At 39.1% G+C, this 14,857-nt stretch overlaps 2 protein-coding genes across 3 annotated transcripts; one reads left to right on the plus strand and one right to left on the minus strand.

Annotated features, from left to right (window-relative positions):
- The first annotated feature begins 178 nt into the window (after nt 1–178).
- Nucleotides 179–5,201, plus strand: LOC128876726 (polyphosphoinositide phosphatase). Of its 2 annotated transcripts, XM_054123303.1 has the most exons (14): nt 179–366; nt 439–664; nt 1,024–1,188; nt 1,800–2,184; nt 2,255–2,498; nt 2,562–2,757; nt 2,841–3,039; nt 3,125–3,703; nt 3,765–3,877; nt 3,958–4,198; nt 4,265–4,480; nt 4,548–4,730; nt 4,802–4,967; nt 5,045–5,201. In XM_054123303.1, the coding sequence occupies exons 1-14, from the start codon at nt 286–288 to the stop codon at nt 5,129–5,131; spliced, it is 3,081 nt and encodes a 1,026-aa protein (XP_053979278.1). In that variant the 5' UTR covers nt 179–285; the 3' UTR covers nt 5,132–5,201. The 2 variants fall into 2 exon arrangements, with proteins under 2 accessions (XP_053979278.1, XP_053979279.1); XM_054123304.1 differs by lacking the exon at nt 1,024–1,188 and having other exon boundaries at nt 180–366.
- A 3-nt stretch (nt 5,202–5,204) lies between these two features.
- On the minus strand, nt 5,205–6,243 carry LOC128876727 (ubiquitin-60S ribosomal protein L40). Its single transcript, XM_054123305.1, has 3 exons — nt 6,133–6,243; nt 5,555–5,754; nt 5,205–5,486 (listed from the first exon to the last, which is right to left on the minus strand). The coding sequence occupies exons 2-3, from the start codon at nt 5,742–5,744 to the stop codon at nt 5,290–5,292; spliced, it is 387 nt and encodes a 128-aa protein (XP_053979280.1). The 5' UTR covers nt 5,745–5,754; nt 6,133–6,243; the 3' UTR covers nt 5,205–5,289.
- Between the last annotated feature and the right edge of the window lie 8,614 nt (nt 6,244–14,857).

Genomic DNA, 14,857 nt, shown 5'->3' on the forward strand with positions numbered 1-14,857 from the left:
GAGTTTATTATCATTAAAACATTTTTAATTTCATGTAGACAGTCTGTTGCAGTACCTTAATTTTTCGTATTTCATATTTGAAAATATCTCCCGGTTTAGTTACCGACGCGCCATCCATTGAGGATTAAAAGAACTAGAAATAGTTCCAATTTGTACCGCTAGAGAGCGCCACCATGCAAATTCTGACATACGTTTGTTTACTACATGTCAGCTCCAAATGTCATGTTCTAACCTAAAAATTAGTTACAAGAAAAAGTCGAGGAATTGTTTAATAAATACTTTACAATGGACAATTCATCGCCAATTGTTGTATTCCATCCCATTATTTCATCGATACAAAAAATCGCTCTTTATGAAACGAAATCGGTAAGGTTATTTTCAAGAATGATACATAATTTAAATACAAGTGAGAAATTAAGAACAATGTAAAATTTGTAGAGATTTTATTTGATGGGATCGAACAACGCCTTAACTCGTTTTCGTGTATTAAAAATCGATCGTACCGAGCCAAAGGAATTAATCGTCGTGGATGATAAAAGGGAGTACACCAAAGACGAGATAAAGGATCTCGTATACATGATAGACATGGGTAATCTTACGCGTGCTGGACAACGAAGTAACATTGGCGGGATTTCGAGAGTTATTTCAGCTTTTGGTATTGTTGGTAAGTTAGTTTGACTTTCTTAATTTTACATACGGCACAAACTATCGGTGCATGTACATGCTTCTATTATGTACGCAATTGTCACATTTTATAATAATTATTAACTATTACATCATTACACGCAAAATTCAAACAGTACAGAATCTGTATACATATAAATCTATTATTTTTTGTAGTATATAGATATATTGTATTAATGGAGGTGTTAGCTTATGTTAAACCTCACCATTTCGCATGCTTTTCACTTTTTTAATGCATGTTAATTATACCCTAGTACTCGCATATTATTAGTATCTAAACAATGCTATTGCTAAAATTGTTATACAAGATAGCTTAATTATATTTGCTTGCTAACAAAGGCAGCAATTACAATGAATCTACACCTGACAACGGTGTATCAGAAGAGTCTGAGCACCAAGAATTTCAAAAGCCGCTGCACAAACCGACTCAAACTAAATTCACCTGGAAAACAATGTGGCAGAGGGACAGTTTTCCCCGACTAGTATCAGCTTTCGGTCTTCTTGGTAAGGGCTACTGAGCTTAATATTTGGAGTCAACCTTGTTATGTCTCATAACGTTGTGATGCTCTATAAGGAGTCAAAACGGTTATTTTTTTTCTAAAAATGATGCGTTTAATACGCACAGAGAGACATGAAAGACAGTAAAAATAAGCATAGTAAAAAACTACAACTGTAGGCAACTGAAATATCAGTGGAAATGGTATAATGGGATGATAGTGTAATAAAAGCACGGCTTTAATATGCTACTAGTCATTCGATGTGACATCTCTGTAGGAAATTAATAAATTAAGAATTTAATATTCATATAATCGTGCTAGGTTTACATACAACACATTTTTATATCAAGTATTCTCTGAATATACATACATATGCCATGTGTAAGATATTACAGTATGCGTATGTTTTTAGTATGGTGCAACGTTAAATTATATTTGCATGCCATTTTAATTGCAAATATGGAATTAAGCATGTTATGTGCACAATGCATTAAGTGTATATGAAAATACTTAATGCAAGTTTTATGTGGTTCTAATATGATACATAATAATTGTGTAGGTTTATCTGATTTTAGTAGATTCTTCATTCTGATTTGATAATACATCGTCTTATGATAGGTTTTGTACGTTTCCTGGAGGGATACTATATAATTCTCGTCACAAAACGATGTAGGGTGGCTGTAATCGGACATCATACTATATATAAAGTAGAAGATACTTCGATGATTTATATACCAAATGACACCGTGCGTGTCTTTCACCCCGACGAACAAAGATACGTGAAAATGTTTCAAAGTATCGATCTTAGCAGTAATTTCTACTTTAGTTATTCATACGACTTAACACATACCCTGCAAAATAATATGACTCCACCGAAACATATTAAATCGAATGTACCTAATACTTTCGGCAACGTTTCGAGTCGCACAGGAAATGACGATACCGAGGACGCAGGAGACTTTTTTAATATGTGGGCATTTAGAAAGAACCATCAGAACAATAGGTATATTACAACATACAAAAAATAGAGTTTTCTATTTGGCAATTGCAGACTGTATTATTATTTTTAACAGTACAGAGAAATATATCGATTATGGTGTACGAAGTAATCCAAATCGTCGATTTGTATGGAACTCTCATCTTTTGAAACCAGCAGAAAAAGATTTACATCGTGACTGGATATTATATGTCACACACGGATTTATTGGTCAATCAAATGTTAGTATTTTTGGAAGATCCATGTACGTAACTATTATTGCCAGGCGGAGCAATAAATACGCGGGCACCAGATTTTTAAAACGAGGGGCGAATTTTGATGTAAGTCTTTTGCTTTTAACTGCGATGATTCTTCGACATTAAATAATGATCATAACTATTAAGGGTGATGTTGCCAATGAAGTAGAAACGGAACAAATTGTTCACGACTCTGGTGTAAGTTGTTTAAATAAGGGTCGCTTTAGTTCGTTTGTTCAAATGCGTGGATCAGTTCCTGGTCACTGGAGCCAATATGTTAGTAAAATGGTACCTAAACCTACTATAGCTTGCGATTTAGCAGATCCATACGTAGAAACATCAGGTAGGAATATTGCAAGGTATTGAAATCATTTTCGTACCTATTGTATTGATATTTATTTGATTGTCATTAAAAAAAAAACTCAGGGGCACATTTCAATCAATTGCTAAAGAGGTATGGTTCTCCCATTATAATACTTAATCTGGTCAAAAAACGGGAGAAAAAGAAACATGAAAGCACGCTGAGCGAAGAATTATGTATGGCTGTGAAATATTTAAATCAATTTTTGCCACCGGAGCACCATATTCAGTACATAAGTTTTGATATGGCTCGAATGAATAAAAGGTATAATTAGAATTAGTCTGTAATACGATGCATAGGAATTGTTGAACAAAGAAACAAATATTGATAGAGCAATTTATTTTTTTAGAAAAAAAGTCAATGTTATGGCACGTTTAGCAAATATAGCGTATAATGCAGTATTAAAAACCGGTATTTTTCAATCGCAAAACCCATATTACAGTCAGAGAAATCTATTTTCTTTCCAATCTAATAATGCTAGAAAACTTAACAAAACGAACTCAAACACAGCTTTATCGCTCGATTCTTATAACGATCAAAGTTCGATAAATTTGACAGTTGAAAGTAGCAATAATTTATTTATGAATTGCAATGCTGGTTCGCAATCTATCATAGAAAATAATTTTGATGAAACAAATCAGATAGAAAATACAGTAAGGCAGTGTTTTAGTACAAAGGGCACATTACAAACTGGAATTATTAGGACGAATTGCGTGGATTGCTTGGATCGTACAAATACAGCACAATTTGCAATAGGAAAATGTGCATTGGGTTTTCAGTTATGTGCTTTAGGTGTTCTAGAATCTCCTAAATTAGAATTTGACTCTGATTGTGTGAGAATGTTAGAGGAGCTTTATGAGGATCATGGTGACACATTAGCATTACAATATGGTGGTTCCCAATTAGTGCACAGAATAAAAACTTACAGGTAAGTTCATATAGGATTAAAAGTACTTGTAAGCATGACAAAATGTCCCATTATCATTTAGGAAGACTGCACCGTGGACCAGTCAGGGTAATGACATTATGCAGACCCTCAGTAGATATTACAGTAACACTTTCAGTGATCAAGAAAAACAGCATACTATTAATTTATTCTTAGGTAATCAACTGAATACATCAATATTACAACACAAATAAATCCTGCAAGTACAACTTCTGTAAACAAAATTTCTCCCAAAGGTTTATTTATTCCTGAGGAAGGGAAACCGCCAATTTGGGAACTTTTAACAGATTACTACCTTCATCATAAACCAGCTTGTCAATATTCTCACAGAACAAAGCTCTTAACACAATGGTGGGATACTAATGTGTTAAAGTGTCTTCCTTATGCGTTGAATGAAGTAACAAAAGCTTGCACGGAAATAATACAAGTACAAAATTCAACAGAAGAAATGATTGATGTTTATTACGATTATCATCGGTAATTGAAAATCTTACTATGCAGATATAAAATGTTAAGCTTGTATTCATGTATTACTTTTCACAGACCATACGAATTGTCTTTACTTTCTGAAGTTTACGCGTATAAAATAAGTCATTCGGTCAGAGATTTTATGCCGAATTGTACAACGAGTTTTAGCCCTTTCGCAGTACGAGTTCGACCAGGTAAAAGAAGGGAACAAACAGGTAATAAAAATTTGAATATGAAGAATCCTTCTATGACGGGACAAAGTAGCACAAGTAGTACGACCTCGAGTGCAAGGTGAGATTATCTTTAAATTCAAATTCTTACAATTATCTAAACATTAAATTTATCAATTGTTCCGTAGTTCTAGCGACGATTTGAGTTCAGATGAAGATGAGAGCCATCAACATACTAACGAGTCTCAGCTAATAACTTCGAAAGAAAGTTTAGAATTTACATCTTTCGAGTCATTATTTCCATCTATGAAGGAAGTGTATGGGACTCAACCTGAATATCCTAAAAGAAATGATGTAGTATTATATAAAAAGTAAGAGTAACTGAAATTCAATACGTGTACTATGTATATCGAATATTTCAGTATAAATTATTCTATTATAGATTCGTCTTAATTGGACGTAATGCGACGTATTTAGATTATAAGACACTTCGTTCGAAATTGATTCAAGAGTCATCATTTCCCGAAACTGTAACTCCCGTGATTAAATTACCGGTAGTAACGGAACATAGTATAAGTATATATCAACAGTATGTTAAAAGAGCGTACGTGAGTATCGGTTTTAAATATGTAATTTAATAATTCTTTTTCTTACAATATATTAAAGTTATACGTACACGATTTAGGTTGGTGGGTCCCTGCCAAATTCAAGTGATATTAATTTATATGAAAATTATACAAAGCAAGCAGCAACAACAGCAGTAGTTACTTAAAAGAATAGGAAAAATTTGTATATATATTATTATATATTTCGTACAATAAAATAAACAAAACATTATACAGGTCTATTTTCTTATGTGTACTTTATTAAAGTCATTTTTCAAAGGTACATAAACTTACAAAGTATGCAAGTAGAAGTGGGGTGTAAAATCTACTTCAACTTCTTTTTTGGGCGAATGTTGTTTGTATGACCACATTTCTTCTTACGACAATTTGTTGCACGCGGATGAAGGCGTGCATAGCACTTTCTGCAAATCATTTTATCACAATTGTACTTCTGTGCAAGAATACGAAGGGTAGGCTCGATAACACCTCCGCGAAGCCGAAGAACAAGATGCAAGGTAGATTCTGTAACAGATATATCCTTTAGATGTTTGATATTCAATAGGTATATTTTGAATAAAACACTGCAGTACCTTTCTGAATGTTATAATCAGAGAGTGTACGCCCATCCTCTAATTGTTTTCCTGCGAAAATGAGACGTTGTTGATCTGGCGGAATTCCTTCCTTGTCTTGGATCTTCGCTTTGACATTTTCAATAGTGTCAGACGCTTCTACCTCGAGGGTAATGGTTTTGCCCGTCAGGGTTTTCACGAATATCTGCATCGTGGCTTATCTAATTTACGATACAAAAAACACCACCGTTCGTACATTCAATGTGTCACCATAATGTTAAAGAATATCGTTAGATTATAAGAAACTGAATTTTCCGCGTTAATTTCCTCAGATTTTTCTTGTTTGTAATTAGATTTTAGAAAGTATGCAGAAATAACTAGAAAATTTTACAATCGACATTTCGTTTATTAATGTGTATTCTAGCAACGTATCGTATTGCAATTGTTTTTGCAACCCTTTTGTTTAATCGTTCGATTATACAAAAACATAAGTAAAGAAAAGTAATGATTTTTCAGATCAACGAACAGTATGCTTTGAAAACATTAACGTTGAAAAAACAGTTTAAATGTACAAGTTTTTAATAATATTAGACACCCACCGTATGCACAACGTGTTGGCCACCGAAATCCAACCTAAAAAGATTTCACGATGGCAGCACCGTACTTCCGTTCACTTGGAAGCCATGTTGGTTCGCCATCTGGTGGCGACTAGTTGCTTCACTTCCTTCACTTTTCATGTTCGTTTCGAAAGGAGGCAGACGTAAGGAAGAGTTTCCCAGCTCAGCGAACAGATGGCGCCCTGTGTGACTTTGCTGAACGTTACCATATGTTATTACGACTTGTTTTAATGTACCGTCGGTAAACAGTTTTCTCTCTTCAAAAATTTCTTTTCGTCGAAAAAGTTGCTGTTTTTGCTAATTCTAAACGACTAGAATTAACACTTTCATTCAATTTTAAAGATTCGCGGTAGATAACACCTTTGATATTTCATAAAATTTATTAAAGCATTTCTTTTTTAATTGAAATGTAAAAGGCATACAATGTTTACGTATTTTTTTTTATCGAATATCATCGTGTTCATTATTATTTTTTAACATTATACCGATTGTAGGATTAAGTCATATTGTGTCAAAGTAGATACGTCCGTGGCTAGTTTAAAGCTTTAGTACTTGGAGATATAAAATTCAACGTGAATAAGTGTTACAGCAGCCAAATAATATACAATATATAAACAAATGTTCATTACACCAAAGGTTCAACTATGATTGTACCCTTCCTAGCTAGCTAAACCAAGGTAGAAATGATCGTAAAGACCATCCCTCTATTTGTTATTCGATTCGACGTTTATTCTCGGATATTTTCTTACCGATGAAGCCATGCGCAAACAGTAAAAGATATATCTAGGTGTATAGAATGCCCCAAGCCGAAAGACATTAAATAAATAACGTCGTTCTTTTATTACGAGGGCATTTTAGCCAGAGAATTACGATTCTGAGTGGCACTGCCGTATCTCGGGTGGGTGGTACGTTTATAATTCCGTATTTGTAGAAACGAAGGCATATGCACATGTGTCTACGTCGTATTGTACACGCGCGCGCGCGCGTGCTCGCATGCACAGGCGAGTTATATCCGATGTGCATACAGCTTCCTCGGGAACATGAAGATTCCATGCCCCCGGCCTCGGCGATATGCAAATTTCAGTAGTAACCCTTAAACTTTACACTCTGACCTAGATGCTCACCTGCCTAAAGGCCTCGCAATTAAACGTGTTTTACAGCATCCTGTTGGAATAGACGAGAGCGCGGGGGAGAACGATGCACGCACGGATTTGTCGGTTAACCCTTTGCGCTCGAGACTGTCCTACCACGTCGCAGCAACTCCAGATCTTGAGCGAGCCGTTCGGTATGGTGCCATAGCGGCGGTGGCGGCGATCACGTAGCTGCGATGCAGATTTTTAAGGTACTATTGAAGAAATTTTTAATATTTCTAAGGATTACCGTTTTATGTTAAGGGGAAAGCTTATTAAGATGAAAGTTTATTGGGGTTCAAGAAAGAGGGAATTTATTCTGTTGAGCTCAATGACTGCGAATCGATGGACATTTATCTATCAAATTATTCTGTTTAATTTAGAGTAAATATAATACTTTATAGGATGTTTAATTCTGATCATCAATTGATCACTAAATCAGAGTAAATTTGATGAAATATATGACAATCTCTTTAGATTATCTACTTATACCCAGAGTTTGGCCGTGCATAATGCTGACGCGATCGTAGAAAATTGTTGTCGAGAGTTGGGGCGCTAGCGAGTTCGAGATAGCGTGAACGATTCGTTGAATTTTGTCAGAGAAATATCCGCGCACTCGCGATTTCTCGCGGGTATACCATCCGGAGAATGCGTTCCATAAACTCGAATGAGTTTCGCGATACTTTGAAGAGGTATAGGAAGTTTTATGATACTCTGCCACACCGCGCCGCGCCGTACCGAATGCCTTTGCATTCGTTGAACGAGAATCCCTTTATATCACCTAAGTCACGAGGCGGCGCGTTACACGTAAGGAGGTAGATAAGAGGAAATACGGTGAAAGGCTGAGGAAATGCGTAAAATATATCATAAATTTCGGTGTCAGTAGCGGGTAGGCTATGAAACTGCTGACACAGCTCGTGCTACGTATTTACTTTTAACGCATCAACGAACAGCACTTGTTGGTTCCAAGTACACATAGAGTATAGCAAATATAGCAGATGCGAGTCGTAGAAACAAACGGAAAGGCTCGATTAAGCACCTCGAGCAATAGGTGTAACAATCAATTCCAAGAGTAATGTGCTCGATAAACTATCTGTTGAAACTGAAACTGAGTAACCTGCTCGTAGGTGGTTTGCTTCGATCAGCAGTAATTTTCATTAATTTATCACCATAATTATTCAGAAAATGTAGAAGGAATTCGATTGTTCTCGTCGGAATTCGATCGGGTTAGTATTCTTCGCGGTGTTCGATTTTTGCGTAACTTTAGGTACAGGAAAATAGCGAATACTCGTCAAAGTTTGATGTATTGAAGTTTCTTCATTATAAATCCGCCAGCCGTTTTCTACCATATAAGCCGAGGCAGACGCGTCCCGATTCGTTGCATCGATCAGCCCTGTAGCAGGAAGTTGCTCCGAGTTGTTGGCTCTAATAAAGTTAGCCAGAGTCTCAAGGCTATTGTGGAAATTGAACGGTAACTGAATTTGCTTTTAGATGAGCTGCCCGTGGATGGGGAATGCGAATTAGTACGTTTCGGATGCATGCGAATAGAATAAATGTCAATATGAATATCCGATGGTGAAATTCTCGACGGTTCCATTTCATACGTTTCGAAGTACGCGAGGGAAATAATGAAGCGTTCTCCACCGATGATATCCCTTTCGAAAAATCGATCCTCGAGACGATTTAATTATAGTATTACGCGATTTTCGTTTCGATCGCGCATTAACAACGCTGGGAATTAATCGACGACGCGCAATCCGTAGCTCTGGCATCGATGGTCGATAAACCGTGATCGCCGCGAGCGGAAAGTCGCTATCGACAGGTGAATAAAACCAGCATTTTCTTTCCACTTCTCGTTACCGCTGCGTTTATATTGTCGAAGTTACGGTATCGGTATCGTTCCAACGAGCGCGGGTTCCTTTGATATACGCTCGACTCGATAATGGAAAACGGAAAAAGGCACGCGAGAGTCTCGGGACACTTGCTGTTTTTAACGAAACTTCAGAACTTGGGAAGGTGAATTTTCACCTTCTTCTGTTATCTAAAATAATCGTAGGAAGTCCTCCATCTATTTCTAAATGTTCCTTCTTGAATTTTCTTTGCGTGACTGACAATGAGTATACATGTGTTTAACTTTAACGGAACGCCCGATATCGCAGTTTCTGAACGGTGTTGATGTTGTTGTTCCTGCAATTGCGCTATGACACTCAGTCGCTTGTCCATTCGCGGACGCCTGTATTCCATGTTCGGTCGCGATTTCCATTTACACGCGGTGCACGCCACCATCCTCTTACCCTTGAACGTCCGAATTAAACGCGCCCAGGCCATGTTACTATCTCTGGAAATTTCAAATGATATCGCCCGCAACGCGCCGCGGATGGATACAATTTACCCGCCACTTTCGGCGACCGAAAGACCAATCAAACACTACACCGTCGGGTTTATCCAACCGAAAGTTCCTGCCTAACCAGACGCAGGATCCGTTGGCGAACACCGAACACCCTACGGTGGATTCGTGTATTCGATATCACCCTGGGGCGATCTAACTACGCTCATGCCGACGTTAACGAGAACATGACCGTTATCTCGACGATGGAACCTACCGCGGTTCTTCCTTGCACTTTTCGCTTGTTGAACTTGGCCGGATATGGCCTGTCGAGCACGATTGTACCCGTGATCAGCGTTAAATTAATATTCTATAATATAACAATAGTACTCTTCTACTCGAAACAGTAAGATAGTAAAATCCGTCGAACTGAAGCTAAATTAAGTATACGGGTTCTCGACAAATTTTCAAATTAATTTTTTCATACGCAAATAAAGCGTCATACGAACAAATTTTTCAAGTCGCTTCGGATTTTTTCCCCATTTTACACCGCAATTGGTCCCGCGATGCAACGAAGGGGTTGAAACAGGATCCCTCGGGCTGGTGACATCGTTGCGATAGGAAACCCGTGTTTCCATGGAAATGCAAAGCTGTGTTCCGCGGGCGGCCACGCCGTTACGAAACTGCGACCGTTTCGTCGGCGTCGGCGTACCCGCGGAAAGTATCGCGGTCTAAAAGGAACTCGGTTGGCCTCGAAGGACGCATAAAGCCAACTTTCTGATCTTCTTCCTCGGCTGTAAGTCTGCATTATCGGCGAGCGTTACGCTGCACTATGCAACCCTCGTAATCGTGGACGCCGTGCGTTTCTTCTTCGGCGCGGGGGCGTAGATAGGGACGAGTCGTCGATAAAATTAAGTTATCGTTGTAATCCTATTAGAGGATAATGCGCGGACAAAACTCGAGTTTGAAATCACCTTATCCAGGGAAATGGGAGCTTCGTTTTGAAAATTTTCTGCTCGCGCTGCGAATCGAGGATTTGGATATTTCTTAGGTACTTATTGTTAGCGGTTACGTGATGACTATCAGATTTTACAATCAGTCTCATAAATATTCGTATCCTCTATATCTATCGAAGAAATTTGTTTAAATTAAATACTATTATTTAATTTAGTAAAACATTTTCAATTTCCGGGATTGACTGTATATCGTGTAGGCATTATATTGTACGTATTAAATTTTAAACGAGGGCTCATCTGCAAGGCGTGTAACGTGTCGATAATTGGGTCGTCCATCTTAACGGTTGAACAGGCTCCCGTTACTCGATAGTTTACTGATACATAATTAGTTTTAACGAATTATCCAAACGATTAATAAAATCGCATTTAAGGTAGAAGTTGGCTAAACCTCACGGATGAGATCAACCACTATTACACCCTCGATTACTATGCGAGAGCCTTGATCACGTGGTGAGCTCGATGAATAAATGAGCTAGTCGCTAAATAATTAATAAGGTTGGGAATATGTAGATTCGCTATTGGTTAGATTATCGGAGGAGCTACTGGTCAGACTTCATGCAATAATCGAGCAAGTACTCTATTCAGCGGTACTTAACACTGACACTGACACCGTTCCTCGTGTCAATATTATTATTACCAAATCATGAGTTGATTAGGAATCTATACCAATTTTTTTTGGGTGAGACTTTAGGAACGAGACTCAAGTGCATCCTACTTTGTAGCAATTTATCTTTGGTTTCGTTAAGCGCATTGTCTGGCATCTATCCGATCGATGCAAACGTTCGTCCGTGTTTTTACCTTGGCCCCACGTGGACAGGTGAGTTTACCCCTGAGCGAACTAATAATGGAAATGCCCGACCGAGTTAGTAAGATCATTAAACTGCAGTGGCCGCGATACACCGTCTGAAATTAAAGTCCAACTCTAAGGTGAATTCGTCCAACTACGGTTAACCTTTCACGACACTTTGACCTGGACTCGCGCACGTTGCCGCCGATGAAAATCCGCGATGGCCAGGTTTCGCGGATCGAAAGTCGAATTATCGATTGCTCAGGGGGGCAGCGACGCCTAACGTTCCTCCCCCAACCTTTTCCACCCTTCCACCTTTTCATTCCTTTTGCTCGCCTACTTGGCCTCTTCTTACGCCGTTGGTCCGCCGGCAGTCTCCGCTTTTTGCTCATAGAGAATCGGTGGAGTGCAATTAAAAGTTGTTACCAACCCGCCTCGAAACGAGGTTTAATTGTGGCTGTGGTTCTTAGCCGTAATTAGAGTTCATTGACGAATGAACGAGTTCTGCCCTCTTCCGACCCGCGCCGCGCGCCAATCTGGCTTATAAGCTTCCGTGTAATTTATCGCTCAGTGTCTGCTCGTCGACCGCGCGGAAATTTACGTTAAACTCGGGCAAATCGCTGTTTACAATCGATGCAGAAGCCGATCCGAAGTTTTTCTTTCGGGAGAGCATGATAACGCGATTCGCGCTGTTGCATAACTGCGTCGACTTGCGATGACAAGGATAGTTTGTGAATGATAGGGGTTTCTTTAGATATTAGAACACAACGAGTTGACCATTTATCTTAGAATTGAAAATATTCGCCTTATCTCGTGGGGTCAACCACGTGGTGAGCCAGTCTTGACCACGCTCCACAGGTCGCGATACCGCGAATCCTCGTGTCGTAAAATTCGTAACCGACCTCCACCTGATAAGAAACCGACGAACTTTACGAACTTTTATCGACGCATCCGCGAAATTTATATTTGCTTACTTACAGCCAAAAATGTAATTCCTCGAACCCGTCCCCCCTCGTAGCAATAACTTGAACGTTCTCCGCGTCCGTCGACAGCCAAGATAAAAGAACCACGAAATGAGTATGAAACGCCATCGCGATCCGAGATAAAACTTTTCCATCAAAAACCTCCTACTCATCCTCGTGCCCCTTGCCACGCTACCCGATATACCGCCATTCGCATTTTGCTTGTTCAGCCGATTTCACGACCGACTTTTTTTTTTTTATTTCCTACGGAGCACCCGCCTCGATATGTGCCCCCTTACCCTTCTTTTCTCGAATTATACAGAGTGACTCTAGAAACCAGATCGGTTTATCGTCTCGTTCATAGTTGGGAAGAAGATTGGCAGATGTGGAGTTGTCGTTGCACTTGCAGGGTACAGTTAGACTTGTTAGAGTAGTAGGGTGATTTATATTTTATTAGAAAAGTTTATTTTTGGTACATGGGAAATGAAATATAGGAGATATTGTAATATAGAAGATGAATTCAAAAGTTTACTACCTTTTGAATTCATATTTGTGGAGGACATAGCCATGTTACGCGCATGAAAACACCACTCTGGACCGGCATTTCGATAAGTCTTCCAGTTTTACTTTCAAGGAAAATAAAAATATTCTAGTACTCCTAAGATAATGTACATTCTATTACAAGCTCAAGCTTTCCCTCCACCTAGTTCTTCTCCAATTACTTAGCCCAAAATTTCCCAATTATTTCACATCTCCGAATACCCCGAAAATAAATCCTCGTAGCTCGAGGTATACCCCATATTTTTACCAAGAATTCGAGCTGATTATTGCGATAACGAATAAAGTTCCATAGTGTCCGAATATTAATACGAGTCACTGTACGTATGCACGTCATACGGAGGACATCGAGAGGCAAGGGGGATATGCAGTTTCGAATGCGGTAGGTGCAACCGTGCAGGTAGGACACGCAATGCAGTTTCGTGGAAATTAGGTCAGCGAGTTTTCGGGTTAGACAGAGACAGTGGGAAAGGAAGAGCGTCATAGGAGGGTTGGGCGAGGTAGGGGTTGCTGGACCGGGGGTTAGAGGTTGTCGTCATCGTCGTGGGTGGGGGGTTGAAGCGTCGTCGCGAGATATCGTGGATCAGACCGCAACGGGCGAAACGAAGAAAGAGGAACGTCGTGCTACTTGGAGCCACGGTCAGGGAAAAAGGGAGAAGGGAAGAGTAAATGTATGTAAATTAAACGTCCCTCGACTTTATTTAGCGCGAGAGTTTAAAGGAGCTACCTCGCTACCCGCTGGAGACTCGCTGAATAAGAAAGTTTCCCGAATAACGCAGAAGGTACTAAGAGCGGAGCGCAAAGGAGATGCATGCATGGTCCCGTGGCTCGCTTGTTCCCACAGGCTTGGTCTGCGAATAACGCAAAAGTCAATGGAACCGCTTGCACGCCCTTTTCAGAACGAGCTACGAGTCTCGTCCTTAAACGACTTCGACTTACATCGATGTTATATTAGGTGCAGAAATGTATTTCGTGTTTTTCTCGCCCCAGAATTCAAGCCTCGCTTTGATGAAATTCAAATATGCTCGAATAATCAAAGGGCAAAGGAAACCATTTTGCGCTTTCGTGGTATAAAAAGGCGAAAGCGTCAGTTGTATAGTTTGATTAAGCTCGAACAATATTAAAGTACAAATTAATTTCCTGTAAACATGTTTGATCACTGATTTTCCGTTGCTATCAATTATACGATTATTCGAATGTACACGATACACGCGTCCACCATCGTAACAAAGAAACCCTTTGATTGAATTCGCGCTCAATTGCTGACAAGGAATAATTGTTATCTCTGACTTTCCGATACCGAATATTTCCGTGCGAAACAATATTACAAGTTTAATCAATATTACGATATCGGCGTCAATTGGATCGTGCAAATTTAGTCAATGTTCCGTGGTGAAACGAAACGCGTGTCAATATACAGTTCCTCTGATAAACAACCGAATTGAAACGTGAAACTACGGTTGTGTTGGTATAAATCTTTTTTTTTTTTTTAATTTGAGGTATGTATCTGTTACGACGGTATAGCATTGTGAGCGATAAAGTAACGAACGGAACGATTTTTCGAACTTTGATTCTGGTAACCGAATATAATCTAGTTGCCATCGAATCCAAACAAAATTTTCGTTTTCAAGAGTACTAGGTTATTATTTGATTACCGAATTTTTATTTTTAATATTTGTAGGAGTCTAAACGAAAAATAAAGCACGGGGATTCGAAGCCACGATCCTCGGATCCACAGTCGACCGCTTTACCTACGCGACCAATCTCGTAGCCTACGTTTCTTGTTCTTATTTGACTCATTGTTGGGTATGGGAGGCGCGGATATTACACTTGGCTATCCTGAATTGACATTCATTCGCCTCGAATGTCCGTTTTCTCGGATTTCGCGTCTCGACAACAGTGCGCGCCGCGCCCTCTTTCGCGAGTGT

Source organism: Hylaeus volcanicus, chromosome 5, assembly GCF_026283585.1.
Source record: "Hylaeus volcanicus isolate JK05 chromosome 5, UHH_iyHylVolc1.0_haploid, whole genome shotgun sequence".
Taxonomy (NCBI): domain Eukaryota; kingdom Metazoa; phylum Arthropoda; class Insecta; order Hymenoptera; family Colletidae; genus Hylaeus; species Hylaeus volcanicus.

What these genes read in the sequence shown, in the direction of transcription:
- LOC128876727 (XM_054123305.1), bottom strand. Translation starts at nt 5,744, where the DNA reads ATGCAGATATTCGTGAAAACCCTGACGGGCAAAACCATTACCCTCGAG. An exon ending in TGATTATAACATTCAGAAAG is followed by an intron (nt 5,487 to 5,554) that starts GTACTGCAGTGT and finishes TATCTGTTACAG; the next exon opens with AATCTACCTTGCATCTTGTT.
- LOC128876726 (XM_054123303.1), top strand. Translation starts at nt 286, where the DNA reads ATGGACAATTCATCGCCAATTGTTGTATTCCATCCCATTATTTCATCG. An exon ending in ATCAGCTTTCGGTCTTCTTG is followed by an intron (nt 1,189 to 1,799) that starts GTAAGGGCTACT and finishes GTCTTATGATAG; the next exon opens with GTTTTGTACGTTTCCTGGAG. An exon ending in CACAGAATAAAAACTTACAG is followed by an intron (nt 3,704 to 3,764) that starts GTAAGTTCATAT and finishes ATTATCATTTAG; the next exon opens with GAAGACTGCACCGTGGACCA.